The sequence below is a fragment of the Corvus brachyrhynchos genome, unplaced genomic scaffold (genome assembly GCF_000691975.1).
Source record: "Corvus brachyrhynchos isolate BGI_N302 unplaced genomic scaffold, ASM69197v1 scaffold239, whole genome shotgun sequence".
NCBI lineage: Eukaryota > Metazoa > Chordata > Aves > Passeriformes > Corvidae > Corvus > Corvus brachyrhynchos.
The window spans coordinates 3,596,023-3,607,880 of NW_008246057.1; the positions used below are offsets into that span (position 1 = coordinate 3,596,023).

The 11,858-nt window shown below is 37.9% G+C and overlaps 2 protein-coding genes across 2 annotated transcripts in view; both read left to right on the forward strand.

The window, feature by feature from the left end:
* Nucleotides 1–7,599, forward strand: part of DUS4L (dihydrouridine synthase 4 like) — a 10,097-nt gene extending 2,498 nt beyond the window's left edge. The window contains exons 3-6 of the mRNA XM_008642526.2: nucleotides 1,585–1,702; nucleotides 3,111–3,233; nucleotides 4,544–4,770; nucleotides 6,251–7,599. Coding sequence (XP_008640748.1) covers nucleotides 1,585–1,702; nucleotides 3,111–3,233; nucleotides 4,544–4,770; nucleotides 6,251–6,498 — 716 coding nt within the window. The 3' untranslated portion in view covers nucleotides 6,499–7,599. The remainder of the gene's footprint in view (nucleotides 1–1,584; nucleotides 1,703–3,110; nucleotides 3,234–4,543; nucleotides 4,771–6,250) is intronic.
* A 4,214-nt stretch (nucleotides 7,600–11,813) lies between these two features.
* BCAP29 (B-cell receptor associated protein 29) overlaps nucleotides 11,814–11,858 on the forward strand; it is a 24,261-nt gene continuing 24,216 nt past the window's right edge. The window contains exon 1 of the mRNA XM_008642527.2: nucleotides 11,814–11,854. The gene's annotated coding sequence lies outside the window, so the exon portion shown is untranslated. The remainder of the gene's footprint in view (nucleotides 11,855–11,858) is intronic.

Here is an 11,858-nt window from a genome sequence, read left to right on the forward strand (position 1 = left end):
AAGAGGAGATGAAATCTTTTAGTGTTGTAAACAACATCTTTTCCCTGCTCAACTTCTTTTATGCCGTTCTTAATTTTATAGGCCTCTAAAACATTGTCTCATGCTTTGACCAGCCTATACTATTTACACTATTAGCATTTATACTTTTTGTGTGGTTTTATGTTTAACTTGCTGGCTGTTTGGGGATTTTGTCTTCTAATTAGTGGAGTAGGTTTGCAATCTCTGTTTTACATTTTCTTCTGCATTAATGTTTCTTTGTTGTGTATTTCTCAAATAGAGGTAGATGTTCTTTGTGGCTGCTGCTAAAATATTTTATGTGGCTAGACTCAGTGCTTTTATTACTTAATGCTCATCAAAGAGAAACTAGGCACATGGGCTTATTCTAAAATATTAGCTATAACAATGTAAATCTCTTCATCTAGAGCACTGTATTAAAGGGACACTTTTGAAAATATACATGCAATTTTTTTTTGCTTGCTGGATTTTTAAGTTACCTCTAGAAGTGTCTCAGCTTGATTGAGAGGGTACTGGTGGCCTTTCTTACTTAATCTCCACCATTTCAGTAACTATTCATTTCCCTCTAAAACAGGAAAATCTTCAGAAAGCACTTGTGGTCTCTTCAGTACCAGAAGTGCACTTGTTTCGTGCATTTGTTTGATCATCTCTTTCCATCAGTGCTCAGATATCATGCTGCTTCTTCTTAACTACAGCAATTGTTTATATGGAAAGTGAGTGCTAAGACTGCTTGAGATACTTGAGATGCCTTTAATGTAATGCAGTAGCTGTAAAAGAGGAGAGCATGTTCCAAATGACCATCTGGCTCTCTGCAGGGGCTTAGTAAATCACAAGTAGTTCAGCAGACCCAAGCAGAGGAGCACTGACACTTTGGTTTCTCACTTGAGACAAAGCTGCTAGAGCTGCGTCTGCACATGAGTGCTCATTCCAACTCTCGAGTGTCACGTTGTGGATAAAAACAGCCATGTTGGCACAGAAAAGGAAAAAGAGCGGCTTGGATGAGGAAGGACAAAGTTTGTGGGTGGTTTAGCTCCCTTCTGAAGGGTTGGTTCTGTAAGCAAGTTTCCCACCTAGCAAGACAGACATGGCATGTGCCATGTCAGCACAGCAGAGGGGCAGCATGCAGACAAGGAGGGGCAGCCTAGGAGGGGAAGCATGAAGGCTGCTGAAAATTAGTGAATGCCTAGTTTCGTAGATGGTCTTTGTGAAAGATTAGCAACTGACCAGCTTCAGTCAGAAATAGTGTATGTTAAGCCAGCAACTGTGTGGGACACCTATATTTGTCTGAATTCCCACCTCTGTTAATAGACATACTTAGTAACCCCATGCCAGCCACCTTCGTTTATTTGTGATCTGGGGCTCACAGAATGACAGAAGAGATGAGCTTGGAAGGACCTCTGTAGGTCATGTTATCCAGCCACCCTGTTCATGCAGGGTCACCTATACCTGGTTCCCAGGACCATGGTCAGACAGCTGTACAATATACAAAAAAAACATTCAAAATTTAGAACTTGTTCTTTTTATTTTCTGGGAATTTTTAAGTCTCTAAATATCTTTTCATTGGAGTAGGTGATCACCCACTGATTGTTCAGTTCGCTGCTAAAGAAGCACAGGTTTTGTGTGATGCTGCCCGTATCGTCTGTCCTTTTGCAGATGGAATAGACCTAAACTGTGGCTGTCCTCAGAGGTAAAGTTTTGAAAAAGCTGGGTAAATACAGTGAAATAATTAGAGACTAAATAGTTCCTTTTCATCATCATTTCTATTTTAACCTAAAAAGAGATTTCAAGAGAGTAAGAGCTTTTTAACCTGTCAGAAATGTCTGTGTGGTAAGGCACTGTTCTGAGTGCTCTGAGATGCCTGTCACCATGGTGAGACTGGGAAAACTAGTTGTATTTGCCAACTTGCCTTTATTAATTTCTTTGATACTGAGTGTTGGCTCAGAAGTGAAGTGCCCATCCCTTCTTGACAACTGCTAAATGTGCACTCCCAAAAAGAGCTTGCTGCAAATAATTTGCGGAGTGTTTTGAATAATGATATAGCAATTTCCAGAATAATGAGGCAAGTCCTGATGTCTCAAACTTCTGCAAGTGAAGGATAGTCTTCAAAATAAAATTATACAGGTAAACTGCTGAAAATAATTTCTTCCATCTTTTATTAAATTCATAAGTATAGTGAATTAGTGATCTACTTCTCACTTATTGATAAAGATTTTGTCTTGACACTGAAATAGAGTAGTAAGCTTGTTTCTAACTGGTTCAATTGAGAACCATCTATTACATGTTTGCCAGGCAGTCTTTTTCTAAATGAAGACCTGAAAAATATAGGAAAGTAAAAGATAATACTACGGTGCAAATACTTAATTTCTCTATTCTAATTAGGTTGTCTTGACTTAAAACTATAGTATTTGAGAAAACTCTTTTCTGGAGAGATCTGAGGCTTCTGAATGGAAGTATTGGGGTTTTTTTTAAGCTAACTATAGTTAAGTATGTCAAACTGTCTGTTCCTTTTAGGCCAAAAATACATGCTTACATTTGAATCCTTTGTTTCTTGTGCATATTAGTTTCAAAATAACAAAAGTTTGTGTCATGTTTTTTATAAGAAAAATTATTTTAAAAACTGCTGCTGTTATGTGGAAGCAAAGGTTATTTTTGCCAGTCAAAACAGTGAGATCAGAATATTACTAAAATAATATCATCACTTGCACTTCAAAAAAACCTCCTTTTCAATCCAAAGTTTGAAATCTGTTTGAAAGAAATCCATGACCAAGGGGAAGGGGAAACATCAATATATTTATTTCATGCATGCACTGTAGATGAAATTTTAATTTATCTTCGTTATGAATCTATTTTGTGGACAGAAAATTTAACTTAAAGAGATTGGTAACTTGTCCAAATTTCTAGTAGCAAAACGGAGACTGAACCAGGATCTAAAAGCTGTATCAAACTGCAAACAAGTAATTGATCTAAAGCCAGTACTATCTCTGATTACTTAACCACATATTCTGAAGGTCATAAGGAAAGAAACTGATGTATGCGACTGATACTGATCTGCATTTCTTCAAATGTAGAATATGAATGTTCTTTTTCTTTTAAAGATGGGCGGTTTCAGAAGGCTATGGTGCTTGCTTAATAAATAAACCTGAGCTTGTTAAAGATATGGTGAGACATGTACGGAGTCAGATCGACAATCCTAAATTTTCAGTATCTATTAAAATAAGGTAGGTCTAACTTAAGTGCTGTTTGTGGTACATGGAAGAATCCTTTTTTTTTTAAAGAAAGAATTTAGTGTCATGATAATAATATTTGTAATTCTGTTACTGTAATACTACATATTATAGTAATTTCCTTATGCGTGAAGACTGATGAGATTTTTTTGACTCAGATATCTGGGGCAATTAATATAAAACTTAGAACCAGCACAGCCTTTGACTGCTTATCCAGATAACATACTGTAAACTAGAGTTCTCTTGCAATCCAAACAACATGAAAGTACAAGGTAAAAGATTAAAGGGCTTCTATAAAAGAAAAGCAATGCATAGTCTGTATCATCACAAGGATTTGCTTTGCAAGCTATTAGGGAGCAGAGCCATAGTTGTGGTTGGGTATAAAGGGATGGGTAACAAAACTGGGAGCTGCTCCCACAGCTGCTGTAAGGAATACATTCTGCTTCCCTACATCAGCTTCTAAACTTCTGTAGACTTGTTTTGCATTGCTTTGTGTACAGCACAGAGAAGAGAAGGTTCCAGGGAGACCTTAGAGCAGCCTTCCAAGTACCTAAAGGGGGTCCACAGGAAAGATGGAGACAGACTTCGTACAAGAGCGTGGTGTTACAGGAATGGGGGAATGGCTCCAAAATGAAAGAGGGCAAGTTTAGGTTAGATATTTGGAAGAAATTCTTTGCTGTGGACGTGGTGAGGCCCTGGAGCATGTTGCCTAGAGAAGTTGTAGATGCCCATCCCTGGAAATTTGTAAAGCCAGATGGGGTGATCTCTGAGCAACCTGGTCTAATGGAAGATCCACTCTCTCCATAGCAGGGGTATTGAAACTGGATGGTCTTTAAGGTTGCATCCACCCCAAACCATTCTATGGCCATTCTTGATCCATTATTTAACCATATGTCCTATATGGCTTCTGCGTATTTGTCAGTTAAGTTTCAACTTAGTTTCCAGTCCTTCTGGAAAGGGGAACTATTATAAATTGGATTTTTTTTTTCACAAAATATGCAAAATCACGGTGTTTATTTTAGATTTTTTGGGTACCCTTGCTCAATCTGTATAAAATTTACCATGTATATTACAGAGATGTGATATAATTGAGAAATGCTAAAATAAATAACAGTTTCCATACACTGAACTCATATGTCTTAAAAAAAAAAAAAAAACAAAAATCAAACACTGTTTTCCTACAGTAATACTGTCTTTATACCGTTACTTATAGAAATATGTGGTAATTCCTCCCTATAGAGGAGTGCTTTTTATATAGGCCAGGGAAACTTACTACCTACTGCTTTCATTCCTTGCAATTTTAGGATCCATGAGGACTTAAAAAGAACAGTTGACCTGTGTCAAAAAGCTGAAGCAGCTGGAGTTTCATGGATTACAGTACATGGGAGAAGTATAGAAGAAAGGCATCAACCTGTACATTATGATGCAATTAAAATAATTAAACAAAGCATGTCTATACCTATTGTGGCTAATGGAGACATTAAAACTTTAAAAGATGCTGAAAATGTTCATCACTTGACAGAAGCAGATGGTAAGATTAAACATACTCTATTTTCTAAGTAAACTTATCAGATTTCAAGGTATTTATTTTGGATGTAAGTAGGACATGATTTGAGTGCTTTCTCTCCTTGAAGAGACAAATGAAAGAGGATATTTTAGATGCCTTACAAACTCATAAGCAGCATCACTGGTAATCGTCAGAACACTAGAGCACTGTTATTCAAAGCCACAAATAATTATTTCCGAGACAAATTACAAAAGCTCTGTGATTATTTATGCTATCTCATCACTCAGTAGTGGAGTTCGGGGGGACCTTCAGACATTCTGTCTCTTAATGGAGCTGATCATCTCTTAAAGAACTGTAAACTTCCACTTGGAAATCTCTGCTTCCTGCACATGGGAGCAGATTTCTTACAGTAAGAACACAGTGGAAAAGGGAAATACTGTTAAGCCAGATGGTGAACTTCAAGCACACAGTGAAGCATTGCACTTTCATTTCAGTGGTAAAATTTGGGGATTTTTTGCAGTTATTAGTCACAGTAGATTCCTGCAACTGTCTGTGGTTTCAAGACAATATGGATATTTGGTATATGTTCTGAAAAGATAATCTGTATCTACAGACTTTCTGTCTTACAGCTAGAGAAAAACAGGAAAGAGAACAGTACATGTGACAGGTTTCTGCTCACCCTGTTGCCGTTTAATAGCATCAAAAGAAATTGAACCAAACTACTATGCTTACAGTGTATTTCCCCCCAAATACAGAGCAGGAAGGAAAAGCATAATACAAAGCAATGTTCTCATAGTCCATCTGACCTTCTTCAGTAGTAAAAATATAAAGCATTCGGTTTTTTCTGTCGTGGACAATGACAAAAGAAATTTTTCATTTTTGATCATCCTGTTTCTTAAGGAAAAACTAAGTGTAATGGATTGTATGTTGGTAGTGCAGGAAAACAGAATCCCTTAATCACAGAAAAATCACAAAAATTACAATGGAACTTGTGTAGGTTTATCTGACAATATGGGATTAGAATTGCAAATACACTACATGCTTGTTCAGAAAGATTTGCTGCAGATAAGAGTCCTGAAATTTACATAATACAGCCATTGAGCTCTTACTGGAAGAAGGTCAGTGAATAGACTGAGTTGCACAGAAAATTATTAGTCCTCTTGTGTCTTTCCATCATAATTTTATGTTATAAAGGCAATAAATGTGTGTAGCAAATAAAATACTATTTATTTGCAGTTTCAAACGAAGGGAAGAAATGCTTCTGTGACCTGTGTTTTGTTTCAAAATTTCTGGAATGTGTTGATAGGTGTTGTAGATACTCTGATGTCTGCCTTGTTCAATGGATTTCTCTGATAAAGCTGTAATACTCATCCCTGTTGTTCTCCCATTACTGTCTGTAAGCTTCAGGTGGTTGTTCTAAGGGGTGCTGCACAAAATCTACAAGAAGATTTAGCATAAAATTTAAACTAGAATGTAACTTACTGCTTTAATTTCCAATTTGAAGGTATAATGGTGGCTAGAGGACTCTTGGCAAATCCAGCTATGTTTGCAGGATATGAAGAGACACCTTTTCAGTGCATCCAGGACTGGGTTGACATAGCTCTTGAGCACGGAACTCCTTTTACGTGTTTTCACCACCACTTAATGTACATGATGGAGCGGATAACTTCTAAACAAGAAAAAAAAGTTTTTAATGTTTTATCAAGTACCTCAGCAGTATTAGATTATCTGAATGACCATTATGGCGTGTGAAAGTATGTTAGTCCTATGTAAACTTGTATTTGCAATTGTCAGTAAACTGCAGAAGTTTTAATTGGGTTCTTACTTTTTAGTCACATTTATATATTGTGTAAGTATCTTCAACACAGCAAAACATTATCATTAGGATGATACTTTCTATTTTTATGTCTATTTTTCACTCTAGAGAATATTCAAGATTCTACAAATGTGGAATTCTATTTACAATGCACTACTACACAGAGGATTGATTATTTTAAGGCCCCAGTAATTTAATTTTTCACAGAATAATTGCTTACAGCAATATGATTGCAAAACTAGGGCCTTTCTTACATGAAAGCTCCTAAAATCAGGACTACTTACAAATAATGCCAGTAATTTCAGACCAAAAGAATACAAAGGGAGCAACTACAGAAGTTTTTGCTTTAGATAACATAAGCTTAAAGCCCATCATACTATCCTCTTTTAAATTTGATGTTCCTTTTGCAGCCTAAAACTTTCTAAACTTACTTACAACTTAGAAAAATTCTACACTTCTTATAGCAAAAGAAACACAGATGAACAATTATGGAAAGAAGGAAAATGAAAAGGGAAAGAAGAAAAAAGGAAAACTAAGAGATAGTTTAAGTAAAAATTTAGCTGAATCTAAAGAACAAGACTTAAAGTTCAATGTAACTAAATTCAGAGTTTTTTATCTACTGTAGAATAGTTGTATACAAGATTAAATCCCTATCATCTACCAAACCAGAACTTTTTAGGTCAAAGAAAAGCTGACAGATTCTCTCAGTGGGGCTCTTGCAGTCCTTTCTGCCTGCTGGCATGTTGCTTATCAAAGCATGACAGCCACTTGGTTTTGAGTCGTTATATATGAGTGAAATAGTGAAAATTAGAACAAGATAATAACATTACACACCAGCTGCATTTGTTCTGCAAGGGAAATTTCACAAAACTGTACAGGACAATTATTTGTAATCAAATAATTTGTTTTCTTTACATGTTTACACAGAAATTCATACCAAAAATTGCCTAGTTTTCTGACTGTGATTGTTTTGTGAATATATATGTGAATAGTTCCAAATTTTCTAAATAAATTGCTGGTTTTGTATGCAGTTGTAATTTTTTTTGTTATACAGCAGTCTGGAGGAGGGAAGGTTGCTTTTGAAGCTACTCCCCAAATGTTTTCATAGTTCAGGTATCTTAAATTGTCACAATTTTTTTAATGCAATAGCATAAAATACTTGATCATTTTTTATAATGAATATGTCTGATTTAGGCATATGAACAAAAGTTTGAAAGGCATGACCCAAGTCATCAAGTCCAGTTCACTATTTAAGGCAGCAAATTTACGTAACTCTTCTGATATGATCACCTTCCCGATGTGCTAACAAATGGAAAACTACAGACATGCTTTGCTTTCCTAGGCTGAGACAACCTCTTCAACCATTTTTGGTGTGTCTCCATTCCCTCAGACAACTATTTTTTCATTCTTCTGGATTGTAATGTTTTTTTGACATTAGTTGGGCACATTTCTGTATAGCATTCCAGGTAAATTCCCCACAGTGTCTTCTGCAGTTAATACTTCATACAATGTTTCACTTGTCTTCAGCTAATATTCATCATGTAAATTAGGAGCTCCCAGTTTTAGAGCAGAAGTTCTTATTTCCCAACTGCATGACTATGTATTTTGTACTGCCAAATTTCCAGTATCGAGTTCATCCAAATATGGTGCAACTCAGTTCTCCTCAGTTCTGAAAATGCCTCCAGGCTCCTCTGAAGTAAAACTATACAACTGAATTGTAGAGGAAAAGGATTGTGAAACTAAGCCCTTTGTTGCCACTTTCTTGAGAGTTTTATGATTTGGCTAGCAACTATTATATGTAGCAAACTATCCCATTAGCCTCAAGGAGCAGAGAAGAATAATATATATAATCAACACAAAGGCTTTCTTTATTTTTTCTGTCGTAGTGGGAAAATTGAATTTTAGAGGACTGGAAATACCTTGACCTATTTAGGAACTGAGTACTTGATGATTTTGAAGGCAGCAGTTGTTGTGCCTGTGTGAGATTAATCACAGAGATTCCTACCTGAAGTACAAGACCTAGGTTGCTGTTAATATTGGTATTAATTATGGAGTGCTTGATCTGGCCTTTTGTGTATCATAAAAGTCAATGGAAGTTCATCATCCCTTTCCAAGGGTGAAATGAATCTTATGCCTTCCATTCTAAATGTTGTATGCATCTGAATATACTTCACTGTTTCCATAGAATAAACTGCAAAGTTGGAGTCTTTGAGCCATACTTTGAACACCATACTGTTCCAATATACATAAATTGCTACGGTTGGGAGTTATTCAACTACCAGTGTTATTTTTAGAATAACACTGTCTTGGGGTGACTCTATGATGTGTATCCCATATCGCTGCCCTATGCCCAGAAATTAACTTTGTGCCTTTCTGTGCCTCTAAACTGAGCCTGAGAGGGGGAAGGAAAAACTGAGCAAAACTTTTTCAAAGCAGTTTGCAGCTTGTTCAAGGCCACACAGAGATAGCAGGTTTTTCCCCAGCTGCGGCAGGGGAGCGAGGAGGCACCTGGCTTGCTGCTTTCCGGTCAGCTTTTTGCCAGTTGTTTCAGTTTCTTGTTCTCCAGAGAAAGACTGAGAGTTGAACTTTGCTTTTCCTTCCCTGGAATTCCAGATTTTCTCCCTTTTCTACTGGACTGCTTTCAACCTCAGAGCACATCAGGAGGACTTTCCACTGGGCACAGAGGGCCTGGCCCTGGGCCAAGCCCCAGCTCCGAGGAGACCAAAGGGAGGACTCTAACACTTTTCCCAGGTTTTATCTCCACAGCGAGAGATTTTATTATTTAGCATTATTTTCCTTTCCCGTGTGTTTGTTAAATAAATAGTTTTATCTCCTTCACTTTCCTTCGAAGAAAATTTATTTTTCCTGAACCTGGTGGGGGAGGGGTGGTTGTGCCTTCTCTCAGAGTATATATTTCTAAATTTGGCCAAACTGGAACAGGTCATATTTCTCATTAGAAGACATTTAATTACAGAAAAATTCTAATTTCGTTTAAAACCACTGGATGTAGTCCTTCTCCTGTACATGTTACTTTTAACATCACCACGTGGTCAGCCTTTTGATTTTCTAGTTTTTAAATGTTGTTAATATAAGTACAAAGCAAATAACAGAAGATACAAAGCATTGTTTCCTATTTTAGGTTCTTTGCCTCCTGTAACTGATCCTGTTCTTTATGTTAAACCCCCCCTGCACAACAATACCATATTCTCATAATACCTGTATGTTTTTGCAGGTTTTACCCTGCTTCAATAACCCCAGCACCCTCACACAGCCTATACAATCCCATTTTCTCTATTGCCTGTTGTTAAATTTCTTAGGTCTCATGGGTTGATGGTTGGCCAAAAGCAGTGTATGGTGATGAGAAGGCTGTCACAGAAGCCAAAACAGAACAAATTTAAACTTTCCTTTTGTTTCAGAAGAGAATTAGTTTTATTTCAGTCCTCTAACCAGTTGCTAATGTACGGGCATTTCCTATTTTCTGCTTCAGAATAGTTTGTCACCTCATTGATTGAAAAGGAAGGTATTCCTTTTAACTGTAATGTTTGAAGATTTATGATTTTTTTCCCTAAAACAGCCAGCCATTATGTATATATTGTATGGCATGATATTCATCATATGGGGGTTCAGTATAAGAGAGACAGCCTTAGATCAACAACCCAGACTTCTACAGCTTCAGGTAGAATTCCTTCCAGGAGCAGCAGAGTGCACTCAGCAGGAGAAGAGAGGTCTCACAAATGTTTGCAGGGGACCTCTCTTTTCTTCAGGTCTCATTCTATGTTGCTGGGGAACACGCATCAGCCGCAGTGGAAGTGCACAGCAGTCACATTCACTGTGAGTCTTTCTGAGATCTTATGAAGCCTCTAAAGTGATAAAGCAGACTCCAAGTCTCTGGCAGTGGGAATGAGTGAATACAGTCCTATCAGTATGAGGGTATGCTAGTGGGAGAGCAGTTTACAGTACTAGAAAGAGGCGAGTAAGCAGCTCAGAAATGGAAACTGCTCTGTAATAAAAGGAAAGTATTAACGTTTTAACAGCTTCAGTGAAGTATAGTGGCTGTAGGCCAGTAGCTAAAATGTAATAACCAGAACATTTGAAGAGGTGGTGTTTTGTCTATACTGCTGATTAAATATGTTTGCGAAAATGTGTTAGAAATACTACTTAAAACTGGGAGTGTTCCTACTGTGTAGATTGGACTGAAATGACTGCTTATATCTCTCTCCAGTATTTGTTATGCATAAACAATTATTTGGGATGTAACCTTTCATTCAGACATTGCTTGGCAACAACTAGGAAAATGTTGACACACTGGCTCCATCCCCAGGCTGCAGACCTGGGAAATTTTAAGTAAACAATTTCAGATTGTGAGCAGCTTCAAACAGCTCTGCTCAAAACTGCTTATGCAAGAACTTCCACCCCACATCAATTCTAATGGATTAGAGTAACAAAGAACTACTATTCACAGCATTTTATATATCTCATGTTGATGGAACTTAATTGGGAAAAAATTCCCTAAAGCAAGTAGCTGTATCAAAGAGTGCTGGAGATGCCCAGGTAGACAAGGTAACCTCTTCCACTGGCAGCACCTCAGCATCTGCTAGGATCAACAGGAAAAAATGATCAGAGGATGTCTTTCTTATGCATGGGCAAAGAGAGTTGCACGGCTAGCAAAAGAGGTGCTCAAGAAATGGGTAAATGGGTACCAAGGTATGGAAAGAATGTGCTTGGAGCCTTGGTACACTGATAAAAACATTGCACAGGCACAGGACAGTAGGATAGAACAGGGCTTTCTGAAGGAATACTGTTTGATTCATGAGGTCCAAACAGGCCTGTTTGAGTGCTTGAGACTGTTGTTCGGTTGTTATTTGTGCTGTCCTTACAAATACTGGACCTGTTTTTCTTGAGAAAACAATTTACTGGGTCTTAATACATTAATGTAGTGTAACACATGGAAGAGGGAATGGATAGACACATGCAGTATTTTAACTGAACTTGAGAAACTCATGATAGTGCTGGAGAGCAGAGTTGAAGTCTCCAATAAAGCTGGAGTCACGGACCGGTGGCATGAGCACAGCACGATTCCGCAGCAAAATGCTTACAAATCATTCCCTCGATAGGAGAAAACGTAATGCTCATTTGAAGCTTGCTCAGCCCGTAGATCCACGCGTTCCCCAACAGAGGTGCGGCCCCTTAGCAACTCCGCGCTCGCCGTCATTTTCGGCCCCCCCGCTCCGCAGGCGGCACTGCCCGTGTGCCCGGGCGGCCGGGCCGCACCGAGCGCGGCCTCTGGCGCGGGGGC